This window comes from Xyrauchen texanus, chromosome 25 (assembly GCF_025860055.1).
Source record: "Xyrauchen texanus isolate HMW12.3.18 chromosome 25, RBS_HiC_50CHRs, whole genome shotgun sequence".
Classification (NCBI taxonomy): domain Eukaryota; kingdom Metazoa; phylum Chordata; class Actinopteri; order Cypriniformes; family Catostomidae; genus Xyrauchen; species Xyrauchen texanus.
Window position 1 is genome coordinate 21,672,804 of NC_068300.1, and position 14,252 is coordinate 21,687,055.

Here is a 14,252-nt window from a genome sequence, read left to right on the forward strand (position 1 = left end):
TACCCCCTAACAATAACATATTTATTCACCCTCATGATGTATCAAACCCATTTGACTTTCTTTCTTCCACTCAATACCAAAGGAGATGTTTGGAAGAATTTTAGGCACTGACATTCTCGGTAACCATTAAATTTTATTGCATCTTTTTTCCTTACAAGTGAATGGTGACTGAGGCTGTCTAACATCTCCTTACATGTTCTAAGGAAGAAAGAATATCATACAGATATGAAACACGAGGCTGAGTAAATGATGACATAATGATCATTTTTGGGTGAACAATCCCTTTCAAGGGACTTTGGAAGATTACAGCATGAAAAAACAGCTGTACGAGGTTTGGAGAAAAAAGATTATCACTATGATGGATGGTGCGAGATCACAGTGTATTTGTTTCTAGAATGCATTTCAAGAACTGCATTATTGAAGGAGAGTGTGGATCCACTCATCATGGTATAATCAGCGTGTGCTGGTGGACAGGCCCAGACATCATAGAAGACTTAACCCAAGCTAAATTTACCCTGAGAGTAAACAACTATAGGGCTCTTTCTGTAGATGGAGTGAGCAAGCCGAGGAGGCAGTGATGAGTGTGAATTGAGTCTCCTGTCACAGAGACAGGTGAATGTGTTGTGGCAAACATCTCCACGCACAAGCACGGACACCAATGCTTAGGTGGAATGGAGTGAGTGAAAAACTAATTTGCAAGAGGCAGGGCTGGATATGTGCCATCGACGGTGGCTGTGGAGCACAGTGGCCGTGGAGATGTCACCAGGACCCTGACTGTACCTGAATAATGAGCTGTCATGGGGAACAATCTGCCAAACAGAAAGTTAGCTTTCACCCCATGTCCATAATATGGAACATGGGGCGTGCATTCACTTTTGCCTAAACCTGTAACAAATACTTTAATTTTTTTATGTTAATATACTTTCTCTTGTCCCAGTTTAATGTGCATACACAACTATAAGTAAAGGCCAAAGTAAACTTCGAGTTTCCACAGTATTTCTGTGTAAAGCATAGTTTTCCTAGACACGCAGGGAGTCCATGCCTGTGTGCATTATCAGCACATGTGGCTGGTGTTAAAATACTATCACAAAGCAGTCTTTCTGCGCATGTGTCAAATGCAAACATTTAAATTAAATCACTTAGCAGACGCTTTTATCCAAAGTAAATTACAAATGAAAGGCTAAGCGCTCAACCGTGCGCGAGATAGAACGCCATGCGGGAAAACAAAGTATACCCTAGCCATAAGGCATTTGTAAACACTGGTGCTTTCAAAACATTGCTCTGTTTGTTTGCGTGGTGCAAAATTTCAGCTTCTGGCTCAAGCAATGGCGAGTTTGGGGCGGAACTACTGGTTTACTCAAACAATGAAAATGGGGGGAGGTAAGAGTGATAGGTAAACCTATTTGGAAACTATTGTTAATCATGCGTGCAAAGGCAAGCATCGCTATTACTTTTGCTCGAATTTAGGGTTCGAAATTTAAACAAATGTAACTTGTAGACATGAATGATAACTCCAATTGTGCGACTTATTGACGTGCTATTACTTTTCTAAGACACTGGACTTACTGTAGAAATTTCGTCTGGTAATAAATAATACATCTTGAAACAGTAACCAATCTCCTAGCAAGCACCCAAAACACCCTAGCAACCACATAGTAATGTACTAAACACCACCCAGGACACCCTAGTAACTGAATAGCAATGCCATGGCAACCACCCAGCATTGGGTGAAAATGTAAAAATCTAATTAATTTCATTTGGTGCCACAAGTGCAACATAAATTACACATCTCAACTTTAATACTAATGCAGCCTTTCATTAACACCCACCTGTATCTAGATCCAACCATTATTAATCAAGCATCTCTTTGAAAACATGCTTCCCTTATCTTCAGAGCTGGATCACTATTATGATGTGTTCAAGCAGTATATCCCTGTGCTACTTAGCCTCGGGGTAAACTCTGAGACTTGCTTTAATATTGACTGAAATGTCTTTTCAGAGAGATCATAACTCATGGCTGCAGCAACTGTAATGTGCTCGGATGAATGTCAGCTTTGACATTAAAACAGCACCGTAAAAAACACAGATGTAATGCCTCAAGATGTGAGAACTACGAAGAGGGTGAGAAGGTGCATATGTGTCCAACTTTATCAACACCTGGAGTTACAGCAAGTATCCAAGAGAAGTGAGACATACTTCCCCAGTGAAGCAACACAGTTTCAGCCATCAATAACGGGAAAACAAATTCATTCTTGCATTAAGCAGCTTCCCATGATACCCTCAGTTTAAAGCTTTAGCAGCCCCACTCATCTGTAGAGCACAATAACCTTATGTTTGCAACACAATTTGACGGTTTCAGCCTCAATAGCTACTTAAAGCAGTAACCCTTGTTGAGTGTATGTGTATTTCATGAACAGATCTTAGAACAACTAGTCGACTAATCAATTGAATCACCTGATCACGATCAGTCATGTTTCTTAGGCGGCATTAACATAAGACATGCTCTTGCATTTTAAAACAGCTAGCTGAAGGCCACATCTACACTAATCTGTTTTCATCAACTAATGTCATTTTTTCCAGAGTTTGCAGTAATGGAGAGCATTTTCAAAACACTCAGTTGCAAATCTTGTGTTCGTTGAAGACCAGAAGTGCTGCTGCATTCTGGATCATTTGCAGATTCCTAACTGCGCATGCAAGAAGGCCTGCTAAAAGAGCATTACAGTAATCCAGTCTAGATATGACACAGGGTATGGTTCTGGGAGATAATGTCTCTCCTCGACGGCTAGCCTTGGGTGATGCCGGACAGGAGGGACCTTCTGTCTCAGGTGCAGGGGACAATATTTCATCCCCGCCCGAGCTGTGGAACCTTCTTGTTTGGCCCCTGAAAGGTACAAACTGAGGGACACACTGGGCTTTCACCTGAAGTTATCGAGACCATTCTAAGTGCTAGGGCTCCCTCTACTAGAAGAAGTTATGCAAATAAATGGGGTGTCTTTGAAAGATGGTGCAGTGCACATAATGCAGATCCAGTTAACTGCTTGATTGCTTCAGTTCTGGACTTTCTGCAGGAAAAATTATCAGCAGGCACATGCTACGCCACTCTCGGTTTTTATGTGGCCACTCTATCGGCTTGCCATGCCTTGATTGACGGGATGCTGTTGGGGAAACATCCCCTGCTTGCTCACTTCATTCGTGGAGCCATGCGATTGAGACCTCCACCAGGATCCCTTCATGGGACTTAACAATAGTCCTTGAGGGTCTGGTTGAGATCCCCTTTGAACCTCTATAATCAGCGTCTGATAAACTTCTGACTCTCAAGATGGTTTTTCTTATGGCAATTATTCTCTAAAAAGAATTGGGGATCTGCAGGCTCTGGCTGTCTTGCCATCCTGCTTAGATTTTGCCCAAGGAATGGCTAAAGCAATATTGCACCCTCATCCTGACTACCTGCCTAAGGTTCCTTTCTCGTCCGTACATCCGGTCACTCTTGAAGCCTTCTGCTCCCCGACGTTTACAACGTCAGAGCAGGAAAGACTTCACAGACTGTGTCCAGTCCGTGCCATTCAGACTTATATCCACCGCACTAGCCAGAGGTGCAAGTCAGGGCAACTATTCATTTGTCATGGGGGCAGTAACAAAGGGGCGTCCGCCACCAAACAAACTATGTCACATTGGGTGAGGGACGCTATTGCCCTGGCCTACGAGGCACGGTCAAGCTTCGCCAGTAGGTATCAGGGCTCACTCTACCGGAAGGGTTGTCTCCTCTAAAGCTTTGGCCAGAGGTGTCCCTCTGCAACATGTTTATAATGTGGCAGGCTGGTCCTTTCCGCATACATTCATAAGATTTTATAGTTTGCATGTTCATGCCACTCCGGGCTCTTATGTCCTTGAGTCTACATCACTAGCTCATGTCTGAGACCTCTCGAGCTCTTGTAAGCACAACTACACAACCGTAAGGGGTCGGGACACCCACAGTGCGGCGGCGTGGGTATTCTCGCTCCCAAAGCACTAAATCAGCGCAGCATTAAAGTGTAGCTTTTTGATAGGGAATGACTCTGGATACTTAACTGTAACCCCTGTTCCCTGATAAAAGCGGAACGAGATGCTGTGCTTCATTGCCACACTGAGGATGCCCCAGGACTGCTCTTCAGACAAAATACCTGACGATGCACCTGTGACATATCTATTTATAGCCCTGCTACAGGTGCATCCTGATGATGTCACCAGCAGAGGATATAAATTCTAGTCAATTTCATTGATGTATTGCACACATATTCACAACTGGTCACTCCTAAAGACATTTCCAAAGCACTAAATCAGCGCAGCATCTCGTTCCGCTTTTATCAGAGAACAGGGGTTACAATTAAGTAACCCGAGATGTTTTTGAGATGTGGCTGGTGAAATTGAGTTTGTAATATATAGAGTATATATGGATATGTATATAAGAAAAAAAACTCTATTAACTAGTCAACACCATTAATAGATGATTAGCCACCACCATTGTGACCCTTCCCTAATAGATTTATACCTACTCTGTGCTGTGGTTATTCATAAGTAGATTTCATCAGCCAAGTCAGGCTTAAGATGAAGAGAAGTAAATGTATAAAAAAAGAGAGAGTGAGTAAAAAGAGTGCTCCCGGCAATCACAGTAATTCCAGACGTGCTCTGCACACATATGATCAATCCTGCTATTGATCAATCGCCCTGGCCTAATGTTCCACTGCACTGCTGCCAATCCAGTTCTGAGTTTCACTACACTGCAAGCCTGAAATAAGCTCCACACACACTTTACTTCTTTCTCTGATTGACTGAGTCTACAAACAGCTTGAGTCATACAAATACACATACACTGTTTATCCACTGGAGTTCAATATTATCAGAGCCCCCATGCTCCCCAGCTCATCTTTTGAATAGGACACTGATCTCCTTCACTCTTTCTGTCTCTCCTCTTACCCCGGCCAAAAGCCAACAGCTCTTTTCATCAAACCCTTCCAGGGGTCCCTACCTTTTTTTTTTAATCCCCATGACCTAAATTATTCAGCACTCACAAGCACCCTATGAGATTTTTAAGTTATATGCATAAATTAACACACACATACTGTATATATAAAGTACACACAAAAACATAATTAAACATGCATTTATATGGAAGAATGTTGAGAACATTCCAAAGATCATCTTGTGATCTTCATGGGTTGCAAGGTCATACATTTGCTGAGTGACCTAGAAATATTGTGGATACTTAAATATTTTATAACTTTAATATATCATAACTCTTCAATGTGGAATTTTGAACAGCACTGTAAATATATTCCTTTTATAAAGACAGAAAAAAAAAAATATGTCTAAGAAGAATTTCTGAATAGGCTGTATTCACAAACAGTAGACAAAGTTAATTTAATAGTGCTCTTTAGACGTTTCACTTAAACAAAAAACACATATTATGTTTCTCAAATTGAATTGAATTTAAATTTGCCATTAAGGACTTTCTCCATTATATACTGGTAACCGTGAGCCCCAATTTGTTATATGTGTATGTGCACATGTTAGGAAATGGATTAATGTATTAATGTGGACATAGACCTGCATATTTAGAAATCAGACACTACAGAATGCAATAGTTTTTGTGTCACAAAAACACGTTTAATTCGGCTCAGGAATTTATATCACAATCTTCACAATCATTAACCCCAGCAGTTCCATCACGAACCCCCTGGTTAGAAAGCCCTGCCCTATTTGATCCAGAGTCAAACCTTTCTTCTCTCCATCAGCCCTTACAGTTCAGCTCCCATCTCAGCCCCTCTGCCCATTATCCATCCGTTATCTGTGCACACTGATTCCAGTTGAGTGAGAGAGATATGACCCCCGATAGCCACACTGTCAATTTCATTAGCACAAAAGCGGGGAGGCTACTGCCCATTAAAGCCCTGCCGTGCAACCAGTGTGGATTAGTGCCAACCAGAACTTGGACTGCATTAACACACCAGGATAGTGATTTTCAATACGTTTGTGAATGGAGACTAGAGTTCACAGTTAAGCCGGAGCTTCTCATTCCTCAGGACTGATCATTACCTATTTGACAGCATATGAGGTGGCTAATTAGAGCTCTTTGAAGGCTTTGTACAGCGTGTTCCACCAGCTTGCGTAATGCTAACCAGGCCCACAGCCACGCTGCCCAATTAATATCAAGCTTCATTTCACATATTACTTATCATTCATGGAATAAAATAGATTGAAATATAAAAGATGAACAGTGTAGCAAACATTCTCGACTGGCAGCCTCGCCTCCCAATCTCTGATGATTTATCAACACCAAGATTCTTGAATATGGAAATAAAAACGCGGGGAAATGTTTTAGGCATGCATCAAAAAATGTGTGAGCAAATGGAGGTGAGTTTATTTGTGTCAGTTCTTATTATCTCTGAAAACATAATTCAAACATCTCATTACGAGAACATGACCATGACAACTTTGCGGTCACGGTTTTCCTCCTTCCGCGGGAAAGCGATCCAGCTACCCCCCACGCTGCGCGTATGAGGCCGGCTCGGCTGGCTCTGGAGGCGATTTGGGGACTACAATGGCCACGGTCTCGCTGGGAATAAGACCCAGCCTTATTGTTGTTGTGTCTGGTATGTGCTTTACGCATCTATTTGGATAACACACAGAGCTCTAGATGCTCTGAGCAGCTCTTTGTCTGCTTTGGCGGGCAGCAGAAAGGGAATGCTGTCTCAAAACAGAGGCTTACCCACAGGATTGTGAACGCCATCGTACAAAGGGGTGGCTGTGCACACCCCTTTGGGTATACGAGCACACTCTACAAGGAGTCTGCATCCTCGTGGGCACTGGCCAATGGCATCTCTCTAGCAGTCATCTGCATGGCAGCGGGCTTGGCAACACCCAATATCTTTGAGACTTTATGGTCTCCTTGTTGAGCCGGTCTCGTCCCGTGCGTTTTCAGGTACGAACAGGTTAGGTTACGGGACAGCTGGCTGGATATATCACTTACATACAGCGCCCTTTCCCTCCATGTGTTTTCTTTCCCATGCAAGTTCACAAGCCCGTGCACCCTGGATGTTTTCCTCCCTAGCCCCGTGGCTCGCGAATTCGCCGGAGGAATTTGCAGACAGATCCAGTGCGTGTGCTATTTTGCCCTGTACTGGGTTAGGTGCTCCACAGGAGCCGGTTACTTCTGTAGCCCACTGTGATGTATTTTTCACGGTATGGTCTCTCATGCTAGTTACAACACAAAGTCGAGTGAGTGACAGAAGAGGTATGTCTCGGTTACTGTTGTAACCTCTGTTCCCTGATGGAGGGAACAAGACTTTGTTTCCCTCTTGCCACAACTTTGTACTACAACATGTAATGTTCGGGACCCTGTCTCAGCTCCTCAGCACAAAACCTGAATGAGTGGTTGCAGCCAGCTACTTTTATACCCATATGTCTGGTGGAGTGGCATGTAAATTCCACTAGCCAATTCTCATTGGCCTTTTCTCAAATATCAGATGTGTTTGGGGCTCCCAAGAGCGACCCCTAGTGTCATTACATCGATACAAAGTCTCATTCCATCCATCAGGGAACGGAGGTTACTACAGTAACCGAGACATCTACCAGTGTTGTGTCGTAATGGCAACAAAGTTGCAATACTGGATTTAACGTTACACTGATAAGGTTAGTAAACTATTTTATCACACCAAATCATGTTAACACGTATAATGTTTAGATCTTGCAGCTATACTTTAGGAATAATGTGTATCTTATCATTTATGGACTGGGCTATAGAAAACAGAATGGGGATAGGGGCTATATTTGAGAACATTTTAATATTTTTTAGGTCAAATTTGATTCATAGATGTACATAAAACGATTTAAAGCAGCATAACATCCGGAAAATCTGGAGGTCAAAGGTCACAACTGGTTTTTCCCAAATGGGTCAAAATTGACTTGTTAAGACAATGGAAGGAACAATTTGTTTTACATTTTTATTTAAATTAAACAATTACATACAAAAATAAATTAAATTTTTTATTTTGTATGTTTTGATGGTCTTGACAAAGTCACAACGTTTGGTTCCAGTACCAAAAACTATGGGAATTTTATGTATTCTTTACCTGCCCAAGTAAAAAATGACCCTAAGACAATAGGAGGGTTAACAAACAAGACACGAGTTCGAAATATTTTTTGTGGTAATCAGCATTGTCAAAAAAAAACAATATTTGTACTTTTATTGATTGCTGTTGTTTTGAACCTGGAACATACAGCTCCAGTCCAGGAGTGCAACTGTTCTGCAGTTTAGCTCCAACTCTAATCAATCAAACCTGACTCAGCTAATCAATGTCTTAAGGATTACTTGAAAATTACGGCAGTGCTTTATTCAGATTTGGAACTAAACCCTGCGGTATGGTGGTATGGTGGCAGAATAGCCCTGGGTCAGGGTGTAGGAAAGATAAGGAACAGACCTTAAACTTAAGTTTGGGTGTGTATAACTGGACTTACCACAGGGGCCTTTGCGCATCACCTTGATGAGTCTCTGTGTGTTGCATTGGGCCTTCTCCAGCTCACACTCATTGGAATAGGTGGAGGAATCTGATGCACAAACTGGTGCCACCACGGATGTACATACAATCTTCTTACACACACACTCTCCTTTAGAGGGGTCAGTCAGATCTCTCACACAAATCGCCCCAAATCCACACAATTTCCCTCGGCAACCTGCAGAGAGACAGAGAGATGAAATCTGAGGAAATTTAAGAAAGTTATAAACATATGACAAAAACAACGTTCAGTAAGGCAAAGCAACAATCAGTTAAAAATTATTTTTGTCCCTATTTGCACCTTGTAGAAACATGTATCTCAAATGCGTCCCCTTTAACCACTTGTAATCAGATTTTAATGGGAGGGTCTCTGTTATCATGACTACTACATATGTCACAATGTCAGTGTGTTACTTACTGCAGTGTTTCCCATTAATCACCTAGACTGTGGCGGCCCAGCACCATTTCATAATGAACCGATATTTTTACACTTCTCATAATAACACAAAAGATTTCTGTTTTGCAATGTTGGCTAACGACAGTCTCTTCGCTTACGTCAACTGACATATCTGGCTGCTTGTCATGAAAAACTATGTATAACGTGTGAACATTTTTATCTAGCTAGCTAACATTATCTAACGTTAACATTATTACCAGTGGCTCTGACAATGTAACTATTTTCAGCATCTGAGAAGCACGTTGGCTCATCATGTGACGTTAGGTTATTTGTAATGTTAACTAATCAAGTTGAAGTGACGCTACTGTTTTAACTCTGTCTCCTTTAACATGCTTTGTGGGTGTGACTTTTTTGCTGTGTTATCACCATTCATATCTATACAACCAATGTGTTTATGATTAAACGACCAGGACACAACCGGTGTCTGGAGTAAGACTGCAGTCATATGATGGCAAAAAAAGACCCTTGTAAAACAACTCAAGCAAACCAATGCTCAGTTAAAAACTCTTGACACAGAGTGAGTTGACTTAACACATGACCTTTGGAGCTCCTGTCTAAGTAGACGTACAGGATTACAGTTATTTTCTCATTCAGAATCAATGAAAGCACTGTCTCAATACAAGCGCTTTACTGGGAAGACCCGGTCTTTGATGAGTGATCTTAAAATGCAGCCCGTCTCTCTCTCTTTCTCGCTGTTTTCTTATCTCAGACCACCAGAACATGTCCATACTGTGGCGGCATGACCACTCAGTATGCTTCAGGATTTGTCTAGCGAGCTGTTCCTGATCACTGATTTCACTTCATACAAGTACACACATACACTTCTTTCTGACACTGACAGGTAAACTTCTATGTAACTCCTCTGAGACGGTCTCATTCTACCGCTCTCCTGTCTCACAAACACCATCAAAACAGACACACAATAGCACACTTCCAAAATTCCTTTGGGCAGGGTTGTCCAAGGCAACCCAGAGCCGCCGCAAGCTGACTGACAGCCATCAGGTGTACGCAGTGGGCTTTGTTATCAGACAGTGGCTACATACACAGAGTCAAACATGTGGAACGTGTGTGTGAGTGTGAGTGTGAGCAGAGAGCTGCATTTGGCCTCTGCTGTCAATCCGACATGCACACCTGCACAGTGTTCTCTGTAACAGTGCCTGTCACCTCTGCGCCTGTTTAAGATTCATAGCAGCGCTGATGCAGGCCAGCACTTTGTTGATTCTAAGTAAATCAGGTCAAAACCAACAACTTGAGGACATTGTTGTACAGACTCAGTGAAAGCCTCCTGATCTCCGTGGATTAGGGCTGTAAAGGGCAGCACTTCCTGGAGGCGCGCTCTTCAACTGCAAACAATGTCTAGAGACTAATTAAAGAGCCTGGTGTTATTACTCTTATCTTAGAAATTAACGACCAAAAATGAGAAGCAGTGTTTCAGTGCAAGCAGTGACGCAGCTGTGTCTGAAACCGAAGGCAGCTGCCTTGTAGTCTCGCTGCCTTAACAGTCAATGAGCACATTCGCATGTACAATCTTACACCTATTATGCGTAATAAGCAACAAAATGTGTGAGCTCATCTAAACGCCTTAATTTTTTTTACTTTATTAGGGTAAGATCTAGGGATGTACTGAAATTTGAAATAATGAATGGTAAGGTCATATACGGTTTAAGCAAAAAAATAATCACTACACGTTCATTTTTGCCATTATCCCGATTCGTATTGCATATAAACATATTTACCACCATTTTCATCAGCTTATCCAATGTGCACAAGTGTTGTTTGCAAGCCAAGAATAGCAGAGAATAACTTGATGATTTCAAATCTCATGTAAACAGGGTAGGGGAGTAATGGAATATGTGTAATGGTGTTATGTATTTAAAATACAAAATATAAGAAACTGCATTCAACTACATGTAGAGCGGAGGAGGGTGGGGCCGGCTGGAATGATGCACGCCCGGTCACCAATCGGACTGATGTACACTAGAGATACAATTTAAATAGTTGGTAGTCAGAATACAGTTACTTTCAAAAAAGTATTTTGATTAATGAAGAGATTACTTTGCATTTTATTGTCATTTGTTTCATTTTATATTTAGTCTATTAAAACAATGCTTTTAACAGTGGGTAAAGTGAAACACTTTCCTTATGATGTGTCACATTCCTATGAGCAGAAAGAGGGCACTCTCATACTGCTATGAGTGAAAAGGTGGACCTGACGCCACTGAGGATAATAGAAACCAAAAAGCGTTAGAAGTGTTCTGACAAAAGAAGTATAAATCCAATAATTAAATGACTACAAGACTATATGATTTGTCCATTTTTTATGCAGTTTGGGTATTTGTACAGGAATAAAGGATGCTTACATAACAAATACTAACAAATGTAGCCTGTTGCATCATATAGAAAGCTACAATTAATAAATGTTCTACCTCATTCTATAAACAGAATCAACAAACAATCAGAAGATGATGTTGTTGTTTACACTGTGTGGGGTTTTGAAGTAAGTTTGGAGCTTTAGAAATAGTTCTTTGTGTAAATTGCCATGAAAACATTTAGCATTATGTCAAGTTAAAATGGTATTTCTAGCCATTAGAGTCACCTGTTACCAGTTGCGATTCTATTTTAGAATTAATTATATCAACAACATCCACATTAGATCTTTTTTCTCTCTAGTAAGACCTTTGATTTTAGTGCACAGATGCTCTGCAAAATGATTACTCTTATATTGTTTTTCCTGTAAAAAAATCTAATAAATCCTTAAAATAAATTTACTTGAGAAGCTACTCTGCATACATTTATTTATGCAGAGGCTTTTTATATAAGTGTAATTTTATTTTATTCCTATACGGTGCTTACTGTGCTGAAGAAGTAATCCAAAGTACTTAGAATACATTACTGACAATGATTAATCAAACGAAATATGATACAAATTACATTTTACAGCATGTATTTTGTAATCTGTAGTGGAATACATTTTAAAAGTAACCCTTCCAACCCTGCATGTAAACATTGTTTTCTTGCATTGTCAAATTTTTAATAAGTTCATTTTTGGTAGTTATCAGTTTATTGGGGTGTATGTTAATGCACTCATTGACTTAAGATAATGTTTTAATGAAGACATCTAGATCTAATGATCGAATAATAGAAAAAAGCTTTAGACACACACACACACACACACACACACACAAACACACACATTTAAATAAATGAAAAAAGTTAAAGAAAATTATAAATGATTTAATATAACAATTTTAAATTGAACACTTCACAGTTTATAAATAATTATCATTATTAGTTTTATTAGTTTAATAATCTAATAACTCCACAGGCATTTTTTTTCGACCAACCATCAAACCTGTACGTACAGGATTGTGGGATATCACAGGCAGGGTCTTACGCAAACATTAGATTTGGAAATGTCATGATGCCGTCCTACCTCCGTGTACTACCCGAGAAGAATTTTTCAGGTTTTAAAAACAGCCTGTCATACGCCCTCCGTTTCCCATAATCCCGTAACAATGTCTGCTGACTCAGACTGTATGCCGAGAAGTCACGCATTTAAACTGTGTGCCTGTCGAGCGTTATTAAATCTAGATGTAATTATGGTAGGTCACTTGAATCTAGGGTCAGTCACTGAATGACCAGGGACTCTTAGCCTTACGGTAAACACACTATACTCCAGCACAAAGTTGTGCTAAATAAGCCAGCTAAATAAAGAGTGTGAGCGTGACAGGTCCTGAGTGCATATGCCTCAATGCATATTCATGTCTGTATACTGCATTTGCATGCGAAACATCAATTACTTAATGCTTTCTAAAGGGGGAAGGGGGAGTTGAACCTCTTTTCTCCCCCAAGTCCATTCCATTACTTTCATCTTTTCCATTGCTGAGAATATAAAATGAAGAGAAAGAGAATGGGAAAGAGTGATTCTCTGCACACTAAATGCATGCTTTCAACAACATGCAAATCTCAAATGAGAAAGACCACACACATTTGTCCATCCAAATGTCTAGTTTATCAGTCATTTATTCATTTTGCATTCCACATGACTTCACGTCAAGTATACAACTCTCGCTCCAACACCTGGGATTTTGATGCAATTCACACTGAGAAGAATGAAAGTGACAAATCCCTTTTTGTTTTTCACAGAAGAAAGTCAGTCATATGGATTTGGGAAGATATGAAGGTGTATAAATGTTGACAAAATTCTCTGTGAACTGTCCCTTTAAGAATTCTTTTAGTTACAGCACAAATATTCAATACAGATTTTAGAAATCATTTGCAGTCCTTCAGGACAATTTACTGATTAAATATGCATTAGGTGTTCAGGTTTTCATAACTTGAGTCATGTATAAGTGTGAGCGGGTCTTCCTGCACACCTCTTCCGTGATCTCATTCTATGCATTTTGAGCTTCACACTTATTTCCCAGCCATGTGGTGCCACTGCCATGAGCGCTAGAAACATGTTGCCATGACAACACCCCAAGAATCAATGAGGAAAAGACGTTGTTGGTTTTACAATGTGCCGCTTCCGCACAGACAGGTGTTAGTTAACTCACACAGATGGAAGCTGATTCAGATTACGTATACAGTATATGTACACTGCATACACAAGGTATTTTTACAAACTAAATTACGCAATTTAAATTTACTTATAATAAAATATAATCATACGATTTAAAATACACGAGGTGAAGTCACTGTCAGCTAAGGGGATTTGCTACATAGAGTGGTGCTCAAAAGACAACTTGTGAAAATGGATCTACTTTGCATTTGGAATAATGTATACAGTTATGAAAATTAACATTTCCAGAATGTCTTAGGATTTGGTATGTTACCATTTTGCTTTCATGACAGCATGCTTTTGAACTGACGTGCAAAACCTGATTAGCCATGTTGTTACCCCAGCATGATTTGAGAATGTTCCAAAGAGCAGCTTGTGCACTTCAATGGAAGCAAGGGCCTGTGGTACAAAGGAGTTAACATGGTCACAACATGTGAAAAATGTACATTGGATTAGTGACCTAGAAATTTATTTTACATCAAAAAGTTTCTTTGCTTTACATTTTTCAAAATCCTAAAACCCTGTTTATTTCCAGGTTTAAATTTGATTTTGAATCCCAGATTTTCAATGTGGACTCACTGTAAATGACTAAGAAATAACAGCCTGTTGTGTCATCGAGAACACTTGCGTTTCATGGGAGATGTCCATTCTCAGAGATGTGAATCAAAAAATCTCATTTATAGCAAGACCGCCAGGGACACAT

At 40.4% G+C, this 14,252-nt stretch overlaps 1 protein-coding gene across 4 annotated transcripts in view; it reads right to left on the reverse strand.

Annotated features, from left to right (window-relative positions):
• The window catches only part of LOC127618731 (agrin-like), a 318,903-nt gene that overhangs the window by 127,275 nt on the left and 177,376 nt on the right, over nucleotides 1–14,252 (reverse strand). For all 4 annotated transcript variants that reach the window (XM_052091344.1, XM_052091343.1, XM_052091346.1 and 1 more), the window contains one exon: nucleotides 8,494–8,709. In XM_052091344.1, the coding sequence (XP_051947304.1) occupies nucleotides 8,494–8,709 (216 nt within the window). The remainder of the gene's footprint in view (nucleotides 1–8,493; nucleotides 8,710–14,252) is intronic.